The sequence below is a fragment of the Panthera onca genome, chromosome B3, assembly GCF_046562875.1.
Source record: "Panthera onca isolate mPanOnc1 chromosome B3, mPanOnc1 haplotype 2, whole genome shotgun sequence".
Lineage (NCBI taxonomy): Eukaryota > Metazoa > Chordata > Mammalia > Carnivora > Felidae > Panthera > Panthera onca.
The window spans coordinates 45,863,388-45,879,783 of record NC_138344.1 but is presented as its reverse complement, the minus strand read 5'-3'; the positions used below and the strand labels follow the sequence as shown (position 1 = coordinate 45,879,783).

The 16,396-nt window shown below is 35.9% G+C and overlaps 1 protein-coding gene across 2 annotated transcripts in view; it reads right to left on the bottom strand.

The window, feature by feature from the left end:
• Positions 1-16,396, bottom strand: part of ADAM10 (ADAM metallopeptidase domain 10) — a 136,338-nt gene that overhangs the window by 91,322 nt on the left and 28,620 nt on the right. For both annotated transcript variants that reach the window (XM_078448652.2, XM_078448653.2), the window contains exon 2: positions 10,823-10,973. In XM_078448652.2, the coding sequence (XP_078304778.1) occupies positions 10,823-10,973 (151 nt within the window). The remainder of the gene's footprint in view (positions 1-10,822; positions 10,974-16,396) is intronic.

The window sequence follows — 16,396 nt, the reverse complement described above, 5'->3', positions numbered from 1 at the left end:
CCACACCAACATATCCAAAATTCTAAATACGCTAGACTTTTTGTCTATATTTGATTCGTTGGTTCATCATTATTCTCCCGGTACAGACTATTTTAGAAGGAGTTCGAAGCGGTTATAATGTAAGATTTCAGAGACACACACAAAAGAACAACTTGATTTTATCCCTATGTACAAGTATTAACAATATCTGTCAACCCAGAGAAGCAAAGACTTGAAGAAGTTAGAAAAGATATGTATGATACAAGCAAATGAGGAAAGCAAGTATTCAGAAACTTTTCAAAAAGAAACTATACATGTAATTACCAAAGAATTTTTAAACACAGTTACCAGTTTAAAAGTATCACACAACTATATAAGATTTCACTGATGCTTTTAATAACACAATCCAAACAAGCATAACACCAATAAACTAAACATATCCATTCAACAGTTACGTAAAAAATTTTCAAGTATAATGAAACAGGATAAACAAATAACCTTTATAGGTGCCTGAGTGGCTCAGTCAGTTAAGAATCCAATACTTGATTTTGGCTCAGGTCATGATCTCTTTGTTCTTGGGATTGAGCTCCACATTGGGCTCCCCACTGACAGCAGGGCCTGCTAGGGATTCTCTCTCTCCCTCTCTCTCTCTGCCCTTCCCCCACTCATGTGCACATGATCTCTAACTCTCTCTGTCTCTCTAAATAAATAAATAAACATTTTAAAATAAAATAAATAAATAAATAACCTTTAGTCGTAAAAAATCCTTGCTACACTTGTAAGAAACAGCACAACAACTTACATGGGGCTTAATCACTTGAAGAAAAAAAAAAACAAGAAGGGCTATGAATCTAAATTAAAACTAAGCTGGAATACTTATCTCATATAAAACCCAACTGCACATGCAATATTTCAGAATGAAATATAATTTACATCTGAGGAAAGTGATAGATGGGTTTTTCTACTACTAAAATATACTTAACTTCTGAAATTTACTAAGATCACCAACTCTAGGAACTGCGACATTAAATATAGATCAGAGGGGCACCTGGGTGGCTCGGTCGGTTAAATGTCCGACTTCGGCTCAGGTCATGATCTCACGGTCTGTGAGTTCGAGCCCCGTGTCGGGCTCTGTGCTGACAGCTCAGAGCCTGGAGCCTGTTTCAGATTCTGTGTCTCCCTCTCTCTCTGCCCCTCCCCTGTTCATGCTCTGTCTCTCTCTCTGTCTCAAAAATAAATAAATGTTTAAAAAAAAAATTAATAAAAAAATTAATAATAAATAAATAAATAAATAAATAAATAAATATAGATCAGATACAAACCTGTTTTTGATGAACTTTTAGAGGTAATGATGTATTAAAAGAATTAGAGTCAGAAAAGCACTTTCCATAAAATTTTTTTTTAATGTTTATTTACTTTTCAGAGACAGAGTGTGAGACAGGGAGGGGCAGAGAGAGGGGGAGACAGATAATCCAAATCAGGCTCCAGGTTCTGGGCTATAAGCACAGAGTCTGATGCGAGGCCTGAACCCAGAAACCACGAGATCACTACCTGAGCAGAAGCTGGACACTTAACCGACTGAGCCACCCAGGCGTCCCAAAGCACTTTTGTTTTAGCAAATTCAATTCTAGTCTAGTCTAGTCTATTCCATTCCATTCCCTTCCATTCTATTCTAAATAGGCTCCACACCCAATGTGGGGCTTGAACTCACAACACTGAGATTGAGTCGCATGCTCTACCAACTGAGCCAACCTGGTTCCCCAGAAACATGTTTTTAAACTCTTTCTGGGGCGCCTGGGTGGCGCAGTCGGTTAAGCGTCCGACTTCAGCCAGGTCACGATCTCGCGGTCCGTGAGTTCGAGCCCCGCGTCGGGCTCTGGGCTGATGGCTCAGAGCCTGGAGCCTGTTTCCGATTCTGTGTCTCCCTCTTTCTCTGTCCCTCCCCCGTTCATGCTCTGTCTCTCTCTGTCCCAAAAATAAATAAAAAACGTTGAAAAAAAAAAAATTTTAAACTCTTTCATTTCCTTTTCATTCTCTCATTCCATCTCTTCCACATAAAGCCTAGTAAGTGCTTAAAAACATGTAAAATAAAAATGATATTTCATGTTGAAATGTCTAAGAAGCTAAACTCAGAGCAATCATCAGCTCTCAATTTAGCTTTTTAAATACAAAATTAACATGAGCACAATAAGCTCTTGTTTTTTCTTATGATTCAGGAAGTAATTCAAATAGCCAGGGTCACTTCAGATTTTTTTTTAAGTTTTATTTATTTATTTTGAGAGAGCAGCCGAACAAGCGAGTAGGGGGAGGGGCACAGAGAGGAAGAGACAAGAATCCCAAGCAGGTTCTGCTCTGTGCTGTCAGCACAGAGCCCAACACGGGGTTCCAACTCACAAACTGTGAGATCATGACCTGGCCAAGATCAAGAGCTGGACGTTTAACTGACAGAGCCACCCAGGTACCCCACCTTCAGATTTTTTTTAAAAAAACATATTTGTTAGGCTTTTAATTTCCGTATAAAAAGAAAACAGGCAAGAATAAAGAATGTGACCTCCTAGAAAATCCATGACTAAAACAAAAAGCAGTATGAAATAATGATATATGCTAAAGAGCACTTCACCTGACATAAAGTAGGTATTACATAAATAGCCTTTTCCTTTACAAATTTTTGCTCAACCTTGCTCAAATTTTGCTGGGAAATATTTCATTGCCAAGTCAGTATTTTTCAAAATTTAGTTTTTCCTCAAGCACAATAATAGCATTTATACACAATTTAAATTTATTCTGTTTTTCTTTATTGTTCTGGCATCTGTTCTGTTTGTGCTCCCTGGATTCTTACTTCTGCTTCTCAAAGTATGCTTGTTTGTCTACAGAGTTAAAAGTGTCCTATCCGAGCTTTCTGCTACCCCACTATTGCTATGACAAAGATAAAATACAGACACGCCCAGACTAATAACCCAAATCTAGTCAGGATCCATAGAAAGGAATATTTATATCTTTTACAGATTACTTAGGCTTTATTCTTGATACCCTCATATTTTAGGAGTAGGGAGAATTTATGTTGCAAACTGCAAAAGAAAATGTCAAATGTCTGACCGTTTGTTTTAAACAGTTTGTGAACATATTACTAAGGCTATAGGAAGAATTATGTTGTCACAATCAGAAAAAAAGGAAACTTGTGAGTTTTCCAAAACATTTTACAGCACTTAAAAAAAATCCAATATCTTTTTACATTATATACAAATCACATATTAGATAGAAACAATTTTTGATTTATTACATACCCAAATAATTAAACACAACGGCACAAAAAATAACTTACATGTTTTTATTTTTTTTAATTTAGTTACTTGAGTGTTACTAATATATAGAATTTTAAAGCAGGAAAGGGCCGAAACATTATCACATCTAAAATTCAGGGTTTTACTGAGAGAACCGAGGCTCGTAAGAAATCTCTAGATAATCCACGTTAACTTAGAAGAGAACTCCACTCAGTCTCTGAATGATCACAATACTCCTTTCTCTACCTAGTTTATGACTGTTTCAATATATTTATTATCCTTCCTATAAAATCACAAGTTTCTTTACTAAGTGATGTTCCACTCAAATGTAAAGTTGGTAGATTTGAACCATCAAATCTATGAAAGGCAATAAAGTTAGCAAAGTGGTGAGAAGACCAGAAAATAAAGACACCTGCGTATAATTTGGAAAATAAGATATAAAGCAGGAAAAGGCTCAAAAATATATACACACAACAAGAAAAAAAACATGACTCAATATAACAATATACACATACTTCCTACCAAAAAGATCAACTGTATTATACTGGAGTTCTTAGATTTTCGTTCAACTTATTTTTTTAAATACCACTATGAAGCAGTATTTCAGAAAATTTATAGAAATTCTATTAATAGGAATAGTAGTTGGGGTACCTGGGTGGCTCAGTTGAGCATCCAACTCTTGGTTTCAGCTCAGGTCATGATCTCACGGTTATTCAGTTTGAGCCCCACATCAGGCTCTGCGTAGCCTGCTCAGGATTCTTCTCTCCCTCTCTCTCTCTGCCCCTACCCTGCTCACACTCTCTCTCTCTCAAAATAAATAAACTTTAAAAACAAAAAAGGAATAGTGGAATGATCCCTTATGCTTCTCTTTAATGACAGTTGTAACAAAAGGCATAAATTTAAAAATATTAGTTCACATTAGAATCTCACTGTGAGCTATATTAAAAATAACTACTAAATAATCTTGCAGTGAGTTTTTCTCAGGCTATACTAATACTCTTGGATAAGTCCAAGAGATAATTATTTTTCATAAATTTTCATCTATACCAATATAGGACTATAATAATATTTCAGTAATTACATAAAACCCAAACTTGAACAATATAAAATATACATTTTATTAAAGTCACTTAAGTCACATAAGCAAAATTCCTAATGAAACTGCAATACATTGGTAATGTACAAGCCTAAAACACAAGACAAATGAAGCCAGGGATGGTAGGATACAACATGTCATTTCCTAGTATCAAAGAAGAATAAGGAAAGGGAATAACAAAGACAGTCCCTGGCACATCACATGCTTTCACATGAACATGAGGCCTGACAAAAAATGTATCTTCCACAAGTATTTTAAAAATCCTGCATCCCACAATATAATAAATCTGCCTACCACTCACCGATTAGAAACAACTGCTTAAAAGGATGAGATATTTTAGGCTACACAATATTTAAGCTGAAAATCGATTTCTAATATCTTAGCGTACTTTATTATCCATCAAATTCAAGATGCAGGGGCACCTGGGTGGCTCAGTTGCTTGAGCATCTCTTCATTTTGGCTCAGGTCAAATGGGACCAAGCCCCACGTTGGGCTCCACATTGAGTATGGAGCCTGCTTAAGATTTTCTCTCTCCCCTTTGTCCGTCTCCCTGCTTGCACTGTTTCTCTCTCTAAAATACAATTTTTAAAAAGTACTTTCAATATTTAAAAAAATTAAGTACACAATAAGCAGCTGATACTTATTTTACCTTACTTTTTCTGATTAAACTCTCTGGTAAGGGCCAGATCTTAACATAAATATTAGTTACATATCTCCCTGTCAGCATTTTATGCTTGTAAATGTTGTACTCCCTTCATAATGTTTCATTCATTCATTCATTCACTCATTCAGTATAACTTAAATGACCAACACCTATAGAAAAAAGGTGAATATAACTCAGGCTTTGCCCTTCAAGTTTGCAGGAACAAAGGACATATGGATGTAAACAAAGTTATAATAAAATGTAATAAATGCTTTAATTGATATACTTATTGCTAAGTGAGCTTAGAGGAAGAAGCAATGCTCTGGGTACATATCACTCAGGCATCCCATTTATCAGAACTTATCCAAGTAAAGCAATTTCTGAAATTGAGAAAACTGATTCCTAATTTCTAAGCAAAGCTAAGAGGTATCTTTTACCCTAGCATCTATTATCAAAATATTTTAATACTCTAATCAATATTACAGAAGTATGTTTCAAAATACTTACATTTCCTTAACAATCTTTCCTATAGCACTGTCCACATGCCCACATGACTTTTTATTTTATTTGTACTTTAGCGAGAGAGAGAGAGTGTGTGTGTGTGTGAGTGGGTGAGAGGGGCAGAGGGAAAGAGAGAAAAAGAATCTCAAGCAGGCTCCATGCTCAGTCAACATGAAGCCCGGCACGGTGCTCAATCTTAGGACCACAAGATCATGACCTGAGCCGAAATCAAGAGTTGGACCCTCAACCAAACCACACAGGCTTTGCCAGTCACCCAGCCACCTTCAAAATTTTGCTTTTTTTTTTTTTTTTTTAAAGTAGGCTCCATGCCCAGCATAGAGCCCAATGCAGGGCTTGAACTCATGACCCTGAAATGATCAAGTGAGTTGAGGGTCGCCTGGGTGGCTTAGTTAAGTAAGCATCTGACTTCGGCACAGATCACGATCTCACAGTTTGTGGGTTCGAGCCCAACATCAGGTTCTGTGACAACAGCACAGAGCTTGGTTGGGATTCTCTCTCTCTCTGCCCCTCCCTGACTCGTGCTTTCTCTTTCAAATAAATAAATAAACTTAAAAAAAAAGAAAGTGGGAATGCAAGCTGGTGCAGCCACTCTGGAAAACAGTATGGAGGTTCCTCAAAAAACTAAAAATAGAACTACCTTACGACCCAGCAATTGCACTATTAGGCATTTATCCACAGGATACAGGTGTGCTATTTCAAAAGGACACATGCACCCCCATGTTTATAGCAGCCCTATCGACAATAGCCAAAGTATGGAAAGAGTCCAAATGTCCACTGATGGATTTATGGATAAAGAAGGAGTGGTGTATATGTATGTATGTGTGTGTGTATATATATATATATATATATATACACACACACACATACATACAATGGAGTATTACTCAGCAATCAAAAAGAATGAAATCTTGCCATTTGCAACTACGTGGATGGAAGTGGCGGGTATTATGCTAAGTGAAATTAGTCAGTCAGAAAAAGACAAAAATCATATGACTTCACTCATATGAGGACTTTGAGACAAAACAGATGAACATAAGGGAAGGGAAACAAAAATAATATAAAAACAGGGAGGGGGACAAAACAGAAAAGACTCATAAATATGGAGAACAAACTGAGGGTTGCTAGAGGGGGGTGTGGGAGGGGGGATGGGCTAAATGGGTAAGGGGCACTAAGGAAACTACTCCTGAAATCATGTTGCACTATATGCTAACTAATTTAGATGTAAATTTTAAAAAATAAAACAAGTTAAAAACAAAGAAAGAAAGAAAGAAAGAAAGAAAGAAAGAAAGAAAGAAAAGGACTTGAGCTAAGACTAAGAGTCGGATACTTAAATGACTGAGCCACCCAGGCATTACATATTTTCAAACAACTTCAAACTTTATTTCAAGAGCACTAGTTTTTCATGGAATTCTTTTTTTTTTTTTTAAGTTTATTTATTTATTTTGAGAGAGAGTATACACATGCAAGCAGGAGACGGGCAGACAGAGAGGGACAGAGAGAATCCCAAGCAGACTCTGCACTGTCAGTGCAGAGCTCAACACAGGGCTTGAAACCACAAACCGTGAGATCATAACTCGAGCCAAAATCAAGAGTCAGAGGCTTAAATGACTGAGGCACCCAGGTGTGCCATTCATGGAATTCCTAAGAATGGACTTCAGGCTTAAAAAATCTCAACATTTCTTCATTTAACATTAATATCTGTAAATCTGGTATGTGATACACCCTTTCTGATTTAGGAAACTTGGAAGCCAGGTTGAAAAAAGTTTGCTCATGCACTTAAGCATAAAACAAACAGCACAAAGAATGACTTTAATACACACACACACACACACACACACACACACACACACAGACTGTGCTAGTACTCAAAGATACAAGTCATCTAAGCAGAACCCTTTTCAGGTATTTTCCTCTTTTCTAAGTTAACTACACAGTATTTATTATATTCTGTAATTTTTAAATCACAGCAATGTGATTCTACGGGATTAAACTGAACCATATAATCAGAAGAAACAAACTCTACTTGATTATGTTTTAAAAGATGGAAAAATAGATAACAGGTCTAGCCACAATGCACAAGAGCAGCACACATTTTACAGACTGGACTACTAGGTATAGCCCAAAGTCACCCCAAAACCATATTCAAAATAAAACTGGGTCTTCTAATCAACACACTATTTTATCATAATCACTTCTCATTTGTATTATAAATTGTTATTAACCAAATAACCCATAATTTGTGTATCAATACAAATCCTGTTTAAGGGGGTCGTAGAGTACCAAAACTAACTTTTTGTATATGGTGGAGGGGGAGAGACTTAGCAGGAAATCTATAACTATACCACCCAGGTCATTTCATAGACCTTTGCAAGGAAAGAGAGAAATAAAACGATCAGATCATCACATTTTTAACTAATGTATGTTACAACATAATTAAAATGACCACATTTTAGGGCACAAATTGAGACAGCATCAACATACAAGTATGATAATTGAAACAGTAAAATACAATACCTCAATTTGGATCTACTCTAGAAAAAGTAGTGTATATATATATATAGTTGATTAAACAGATTTCTGTTAAAAGTACTTAAGATGACCACTTATACACAGCATGAGATCTCCTGGCTGCAGGCCCTTTGTTGAGAGCTTCAGGTCTCATTTGTATCATTTGAATATCTATAGTATTTTATCTATAAAGCACCATATCACATTTTCCTCCTGCGAAATGACTTGCACACATCTTAGAGCCCCTATTAGATCTATGTTTGATTTATGTTTCTACCACCCACAGCCTAAACTAGGTAACTTTTAACTAGCAGTCAATAAATAAGTTTATGGATGACTAAACAGCATGCACTCACATGCTCTCTCTCTCACACATGCATAAACACAACAAAAAAGGAGGAGTGGGGGAGAGCTAGGAATTTAGCTTTGCCACAAACTCAACATGAATTATGTCATAGATCAAATAAAAATCTAATGATGTAATAGAAATGTGGTATCCAAACCAAAAGCAGCTAGAATCTCGACTTTTCCTTTTGGTAGTTACACTGTATTTGGAATATAATATTAAATTTATTTCGAGGTGGTCACTAAAAACTTAGGAAGGCTGAAAGATTGCTATTATTTCATGATACTGATAAAGAATGGGGAATTAAAAAATATCTGAAGTTAAGGGTCATAAAAATTTACATAAATTGCTGTCAGTAATATTCTTACCTTAAAAAAAAGACCCTAAATGTATCTTCTTACCTCCTTCAAATCAAAGCAAGAGATTTCATAACTTAAAAGTACTTTTTTCTACAATGATCATTACATTTTAATATGGAAAATAAGTTAATTTAATATTTACATGTGCAGAACACTTTAAGTTACATAGTATTTATTATATGATTAGTAATTAATAATTTTATATCTGATTAAAAATAATTATTCATCCATTAATATCTTTCTTAAGCATCTGTACATCTGATCACACTTTTAATTTTTTTTTAACATTTATTTATTTTTGAGACAGAGAGAGACATAGCATGAACGTGGGAGGATCAGAGACAGAGGGAGACACAGAATCCCAAACAGGCTCCAGGTTCTGAGCTGTCAGCACAGAGCCCGAAGCGGGGCTTGAACTCACGAGCGATGAGATCAGGACCTGAGCCGAAGTCGGACGCTTAACCGACCAAGCCACCCAGGCGCCCCAAGCATCTGTACATCTGTACTTAAGCATAAGTACAAAAAATAAACATTACTAAACAGTAGCCAGGATGCCTCCCTGTGAGGAACAAAAGTTATAGAAAAATAAACAAATATACTCATAAAAAGGAAGACAGAACAAATCAAATACCAGTGGTACAGATGAGCAATTTAAAAGTTCTGAGGAAGGTGTAGGTAAATTTTTAAAGAAGTAGAACTTGAACTGTACATTAAAAGATGATCAAGATTTAAGATAAATGACTCAGAATACAAACTGCTCATGGTATATTCAGCAACCAGATGATCATTCTGGGTGAAAAAGACACTTATATTGGGAAACGGAACAAAGTTTACAGAAACAGACTAGAATTAATTTACAGAGAATCGTGAAAGCCAAGTTAAGAAATGTGGCTTACAATCATTAACTGAGGACTTTAGAAAAATAAGCTGACATGAAAAAGTAAGCATTTAAGGAACAGTCATCTTGTAGCAGTCCATAGGATAGCTTTAATGATAAATGGAAAGAAAGCTGGGAAACCTATTAGGAGGTGAACAATAAATCAGGGTTGTATCAATAGGAAAAACACAAAAGGAATAGATTTACCAATTACAGCAAGCAAGACAAAGTCTAATAGAGAATACTCCAAGATTTTGTATCTATGTACCCCTAAACAACAGAAAGAAAAAAGTACAAGGTCTGAGTCAGTCAGGTCTGGCTCAAATCTATGCTGTGTAACTTTAAATTTTTTTTTTTTTTTTAACGTTCATTCATTTTTGAGAGACAGAGAGAGACAGCCTGTGAGTGGGGGAGAGGTAGATAGAGAGGGAGACACAAAATCTGAAGCAGGCTCCAGGCTCTGAGCTGTCAGCACAGAGCCCAACATGGGGCTCGAACTCACGAACAGCGAGATCATGACCTGAGCTGATGCGACGCTTAACTGACTGAGCCACTCAGGCGCCCCTATGCTGTGTAACTTTAAAGAAATAATTTAACTTCTCTGAGCCTTAGTTTCCTCAGATATAAATAGATATTTACTTTGGGTTTTGAGAAGATTAAAAAAGAAAATGCATATAAAGCATATATGCACCTGGGACACCCCAGGCACTAAACAAATGTGATTTCTGCCTTTCTTCCCTGGCTCCCTGTTCTTTATCCCTTAACAATTCTGTCTGAGAAATGAGCAGTACAGTAGGTGATCTGTCTACAAACTGTCATTTTAGAGTTAATAAAATTGAGTTAATGAGAAATTAAAAGTATTAATGACATAAAACCAGCTACCTTCACTGTTGGCACCAGAAGACAGATCTATTGACCCATAAAATACATAAAAAGTAGTGGGAAATCAAGACTCTTCTTTAAAGATATATCCTCTACTAAATATACAACAGAGGATTGGCTTCAAAATTTAAAAACATTTAAATGTGACTGTTGCCTTAATATAAAAAGGGCAATCCATTTTAAAAGAAAACATTTTTCTAGCATATATACCAAATTCTAGACTAGAATGAGGACCTTTCCATTAGAGAAGGAAAATTAATGATATACATTTCTTCTTCTAACCAGACTAAATGTAAGAAAACTTCAGACACAGCAATAAGTTTACTCACCTTCCATGGGCATGGAAATTTAGACGTAAAAACTGGTCCTCATGTGAAATTGCTCTTTTGGCACGCTGGTGTTTTTGGTGTAGTGAATCCACATCATAAGATAATCCTTCATAATGTCTAATGTATTTATTTAAAGGATTTCCATATTGACCTATAAAAAATAAACAGTTTGAATTAGTATCATAATGAAGGTCCATTCTAGTCCTAATACGATTCCATGATTATTCAAATATCTATAAATATGTATGAAACAACTGTCTCACTAATGTTAGTACTTTATTTTCACATACATTTTTCTAAAAATTTATTGTAATGGGAATTTCAACCATACACAAAAGTTTGAAAGTTAGCCACAAGTTTGTCTTTGATGTCTTTTATCAGGTTAGGTTAAGTTTTTTATTAATACTTTATAGATAAAAACTATCAGGGACAGATGGTGACCTGTCACCTGCTCTTTCTACACCTAGTATGTTGATTCCATGGATTTTTTTAGCTTATTAACGTGACAAAGTTGACTGATTTTTTTTTTAATTTTTTTAAATGTTTATTTATTTATTTATTTGTTTGTTTGTTTATTTTTAATTTTTTTTTCAACGTTTTTTATTTATTTTTGGGACAGAGAGAGACAGAGCATGAACGGGGGAGGGTCAGAGAGAGAGGGAGACACAGAATCGGAAACAGGCTCCAGGCTCCGAGCCATCAGCCCAGAGCCTGATGCGGGGCTCGAACTCACGGACCGCGAGATCGTGACCTGGCTGAAGTCGGACGCTTAACCGACTGCGCCACCCAGGCGCCCCAATGTTTATTTATTTTTGAGGATAGAGTGTGAGTGGGGGAGGGGCAGAGAGAGAGGGAGACACAGAATCTGAAGCAGGTTCCAGGCTCTGAGCTCTCTGGACAGAGTCCAATGCAGGGCTCGAACTCAAGAACCGTGAGACCCTGACCTGAACCGAAGTCGGACCCTTAGCGGAATGAGCCATTCAGGTGCCCCCCAAATTGACTGATTTTCTAATATTAAACCAACCTGCATTACTGAAATAAACCCCACTTGGTTACAATGTACTATGTTTTACAATATTGTGGGGTTTGACTTGCTAATATAACTTTGTTTAGAATCTTTGTTATCTGTGTTCATGAGAGACACTGGTCTGAAGTTTTCTATTTTTTGTACTATCTTAGCCAAGTTTTGATATCAGAGTAAAAGAGGAATTGGAAAATATTACCTCTTTTTCAACTTTGTGGACACACTCATATAGCACTCGTATTTGTACCTCCTTAAATGTTTGGCAGAATTCAGCAGTAAAGCCATCCTGGCCTAGACTTCTCTTTGTGAAAAGGTTATTAACTATAATTTCAATTTCATATATAAAGAGCTATTCACATTATCTACGTCTTAAATGAGCTTTGCAAGAATTTGTCCATTTCACCTAAGCTGTTTAAGTTATGTTAATAAAATTGTCCAAAATTCCCTTATTATGTTTTTACACCTTTTTGAATCTGTAGTGATATTACCTCTCTCATTCCTGATATTGGTAATCTATATCTTGTCTCTTTCATTCCTGATCAGGATAGCTAGAGATTTATTGATTTTATTTATATTTAAAAAAAAAAAACTTTTATTTCCTTTGATTTTCCCTAATTATCTTTGTTTTCTATTTATTGATTTTCCCTTTGGTCTTCATTATTTATTTAATGCTTACTTTGAGTTTAACTACTCTTCTTTTTTGTTGCATAAGGTAATGCCACTGATTCAAGACTTTGCTTCTTCTCTAATCCAGATGTTTAGTACTATAAATGTACCCTTAATAACAGCTTTAGCAGCATCCCACAAATTCTGTTATGCTGTTACCATTTTATTCTATTCAGCATACTTTCTAATTTCCATTTTGATCCATGTACTATTTATAAGTCTGTTACTTATTTTCGAATACTAAGGATTTTCTCAATTATCTTTTTGCTATTGACTTCTAATTTACCCCACTACAGCCAGAAAACATGCTTTGTATATCAATACTTTTAAATACATAGTTATTTTATGACCCAGAATATGATATTTACAATATTCCATGTGCACTTGAAAAGAATGTGTTTTCTGCTGTTAATGGTGAGTGTTCCAGAAATGTCAATCTCTGCTCTTCTTGAGTATTCTATAAATTTCAACCAGGTCAAACTGGTTGATGGGATTGTTCAAGTCTTTTATATCCTTACTGATTTTTCTACCTACCTGTTCTATTATCAAGAGAGGGGTACTGAAATCTGTCTATGATTGTGATCTTCTGTTTTTCCCCTGCAACTGTTTGCTTTGTTGATTTTTGAAGCTCTGTTATTACATGCATAAATGTTCATGATTATCATGCCTTTTGGATCAATTCATCCTTTATCATTAACAAATGATCTTCAGGGCGCCTGGGTGGCTCAGTCGGTTAAGTGTCCGACTTCGGCTCAGATCATATCTCACGGTTTGTGAGTTTGAACCCTGCATCCGGCTCTATGCTGACAGCTCAGAGCCTGGAGTCTGTTTCAAATTCTGTGTCTCCCTCTCTCTCTGCCCCTCCCCCTGCTCATGCTCTGTCTCTCTGTCTCTCTCAAAAACAAATAAACATTAAAAATTAAAAACAAAAACAAAAACAAATGATCTTCTTTATTCTTTGCAATAGTCTATGTCCTAAAATCCACTTTGATATTAAAATGGCCACTATCTTTTTTTTTTTTTGGACTAGCATAGTGTATCTTTTTCCATCCTTTACTTTTAACCTATCTGTATCTTGATATTTAAAATGAAGTTGTCATAAGCAGCATATAATTGGGTCTTGCTTTTTTTCTTTAAGTGATCTCTATGCCCAACATAGGGCTTGAACTCACAACCCTGAAACCAAGAGTTACATGTTCTACCAACTGAGCTGGCCAGGCGCCCCTTGGGTCTTGCTTTTTATCCAATCTGATAATCTCTGCCTTTTAATTAGGATGTCTAGATCATTTACATTTAAAGTAGTTACTAATGGGGCACCTGGGTGGCTCAACTGGTTAAGCACTGACTTCAGCTCAGGTCATGATCTCACCGTTCTTGAGTTCAAGGCCCATGTCAGGCTCTGTGCTGACAGCTCAGAAACAGAAGCCTGCTTCTGATTCTGTGCCTCCCTCTCTGCCCCTTTCCCACTCGTACTCTGTACCTCTCTCTCAAATATAAATAAAAACATTAATTTTTTTAAAAATAAAAGTTACTAATATGGGTAGATCTAAGTCTATCAATGTTATTTCTATTTGACTCATCTGCACTTTGTTCCTTTTTCTTTCTTTTGTACTATTTTTTATGATTTCATTATTATCTCTTCATTGGCTTATTAGCAAAACTCTTTGGCTATTTCAGTAGTTGCTTTAAGGTTTATAGTACACCTCATTAACTTATCCCTGCCTACCTTCAAGTGATATTATAACATGTCAGGTGTAAGAACCTAACATTTATATACTTCCATTTCTCTCCTTCTGGCCTTTAGGTTACTGCTATTGTATATTTTACTTACATATATATTATAAACCCCACAATATATTGTTGTTGTTTGGGTTGAAATAATTATTTTATTAAATTTTTGGAAACAGTGAGACAGAGTGCTAGCAGGGGAAGGGGAGAAAAAGAGGAAGACACAAAATATGAAGCAGGCTCCAGGCTCCAAGCTGTCAGCACAGAGTCCAACAGGGAGCTCAAACCCATCAACCATGAGATCATGACCTGAGCCAAAGTCAGATGCTTAAATGACTGTGCCATTCAGGTGTCCTGAAATAATTACCTTTTAAGGAGGTTTAAATAACAAGAAAAAAAATCTCCTTTAATCATCATTTTCAGGGTTCTTTATTCCTTTATGTGAATCCATATTTCCATCTAGTATCATTTTCCTTCTGGATGACTTCCTCTAATATTTATTCTGCTGGTGAAAAACTCTTCCAGCTTTTCTATGTCTGAAGTCTTTATTTTGTCTTCATTTTTGAAAGATATTTCCATGAAGCATAGAATTATAGGCTGACAGGTTCATATATTTTTCTTTAAATACTTTTAAGATGTTGCTCCACCATCTTTTCAATTGTATTCCTTCTGACAAGAAATCTGTCATCCTCATCTTCGCCTCTGAATATAATGTGTCTTTACCCTCTCTAGTTTTTTAAGATTTTCCTCTTTACCACTGGCTTTGAATAATTTGATTACTATGTGGTTTGGTTTCTCCATATTTCTTGAGCTTTCTAACAGTGAACTTCTTGGATCTGTGGCTGGACACTTTTTCAACCATTATTTCTTCCAGTTTTGTTGTTGTTGTGTTGTTGTTGAACTCTCTCCATCCTTCTCCAGAAGGATTCCAATTACAAGTATATCAGGTCATTCAAACCCTTCCCACAGTCCACTAGTGGTTTTTCATATTCATTAAAAATTCTTTTATCTCTTTTTATTTTGAATTGTTTCTACTGCTATGTCTTCTAGTTCACTAATATTCTGCAATATCTAATCTGCTGTTAATGTCATCCAGTGTACTTCCCATTGAAAACAGTATACTTTTCATCTCTATAAGTTAGATTTGTGTTTAATATTTTCTATGTCTCTACTTACATGAAATACAGTAATAACTCTTTTAATGCTCTTGTCTGTTAATTCTAATACCTGTGTCACTTCCAGGTTGGTTCCAATTGGTTGCTTATTCTTCTCACTATGGATTATTGTTTTCTTGCTTCAATGTATGCCTTATAATCTTTCACTAAATGGATCCCAGACATTACAAATTTCACTTTATTGGGTGGTAAGCAATTTTTGTATTTTTATAGATATTCTCAGGCTTTGTTGTAAGAGAAAGTACAGTTACTTGGAAACAGTTTGATCCTTTTGGGCCTTGCATTTTTAATTTGTTAGGTGGTTCTGGAGCAGTGCTCACTGTAGGGCTAATTATTCCCAACTAGTGAAGGAAGACTTTTCTGAGTAGTCTACCCCATTGCTCCACAAATTAAGAGTTTTCCCAGTCTGGCCAGTGAGAACAGGCACTATTTCCTGTCTTATGTGAACACAAGGCACTGTTTCTTTCCCTGGACTCAGACAGTTTCTTCACATGTATGCACTGATCAATACTCTGCCAAACACTAGGAGAACCCTTCGCAAATCTCAGGGATTCTCTCTCTATGCAGTGCTCTTCACTCTGATATTCTGTCTGTGAATTCTAGTTACTTTGGTCCTGCTTGAGTCTCAGTTTCACCTTCTCAACTCAGAGAGTTAGCTGGCTTCCACCTAGGTTTCCTCTCATATCACTGCAGATGGAAATTTTCTCAAGATAGAAAGTTGCAACAACCATACGTCTTGACTCATTTATTTCCCCTCTCTCAGGGATCACTGTCATTTACCATCTGGTGACCAGTCTTAAAAACTGTGGTTTCTCTGCTTTTTTTTTTTTTTTTTCCCTTGGTTTCCTTAGATTTTTCCAGGCAGGGGGATAAATCTGGTCCTGGTTTCTCCATCTTCACCATGAGTGAATCCTTAACAAACCAAAATTTCTTCCTAAAGAAAACTGCCCTCTTTTATAAAATAAAACACCAAGTATGTTT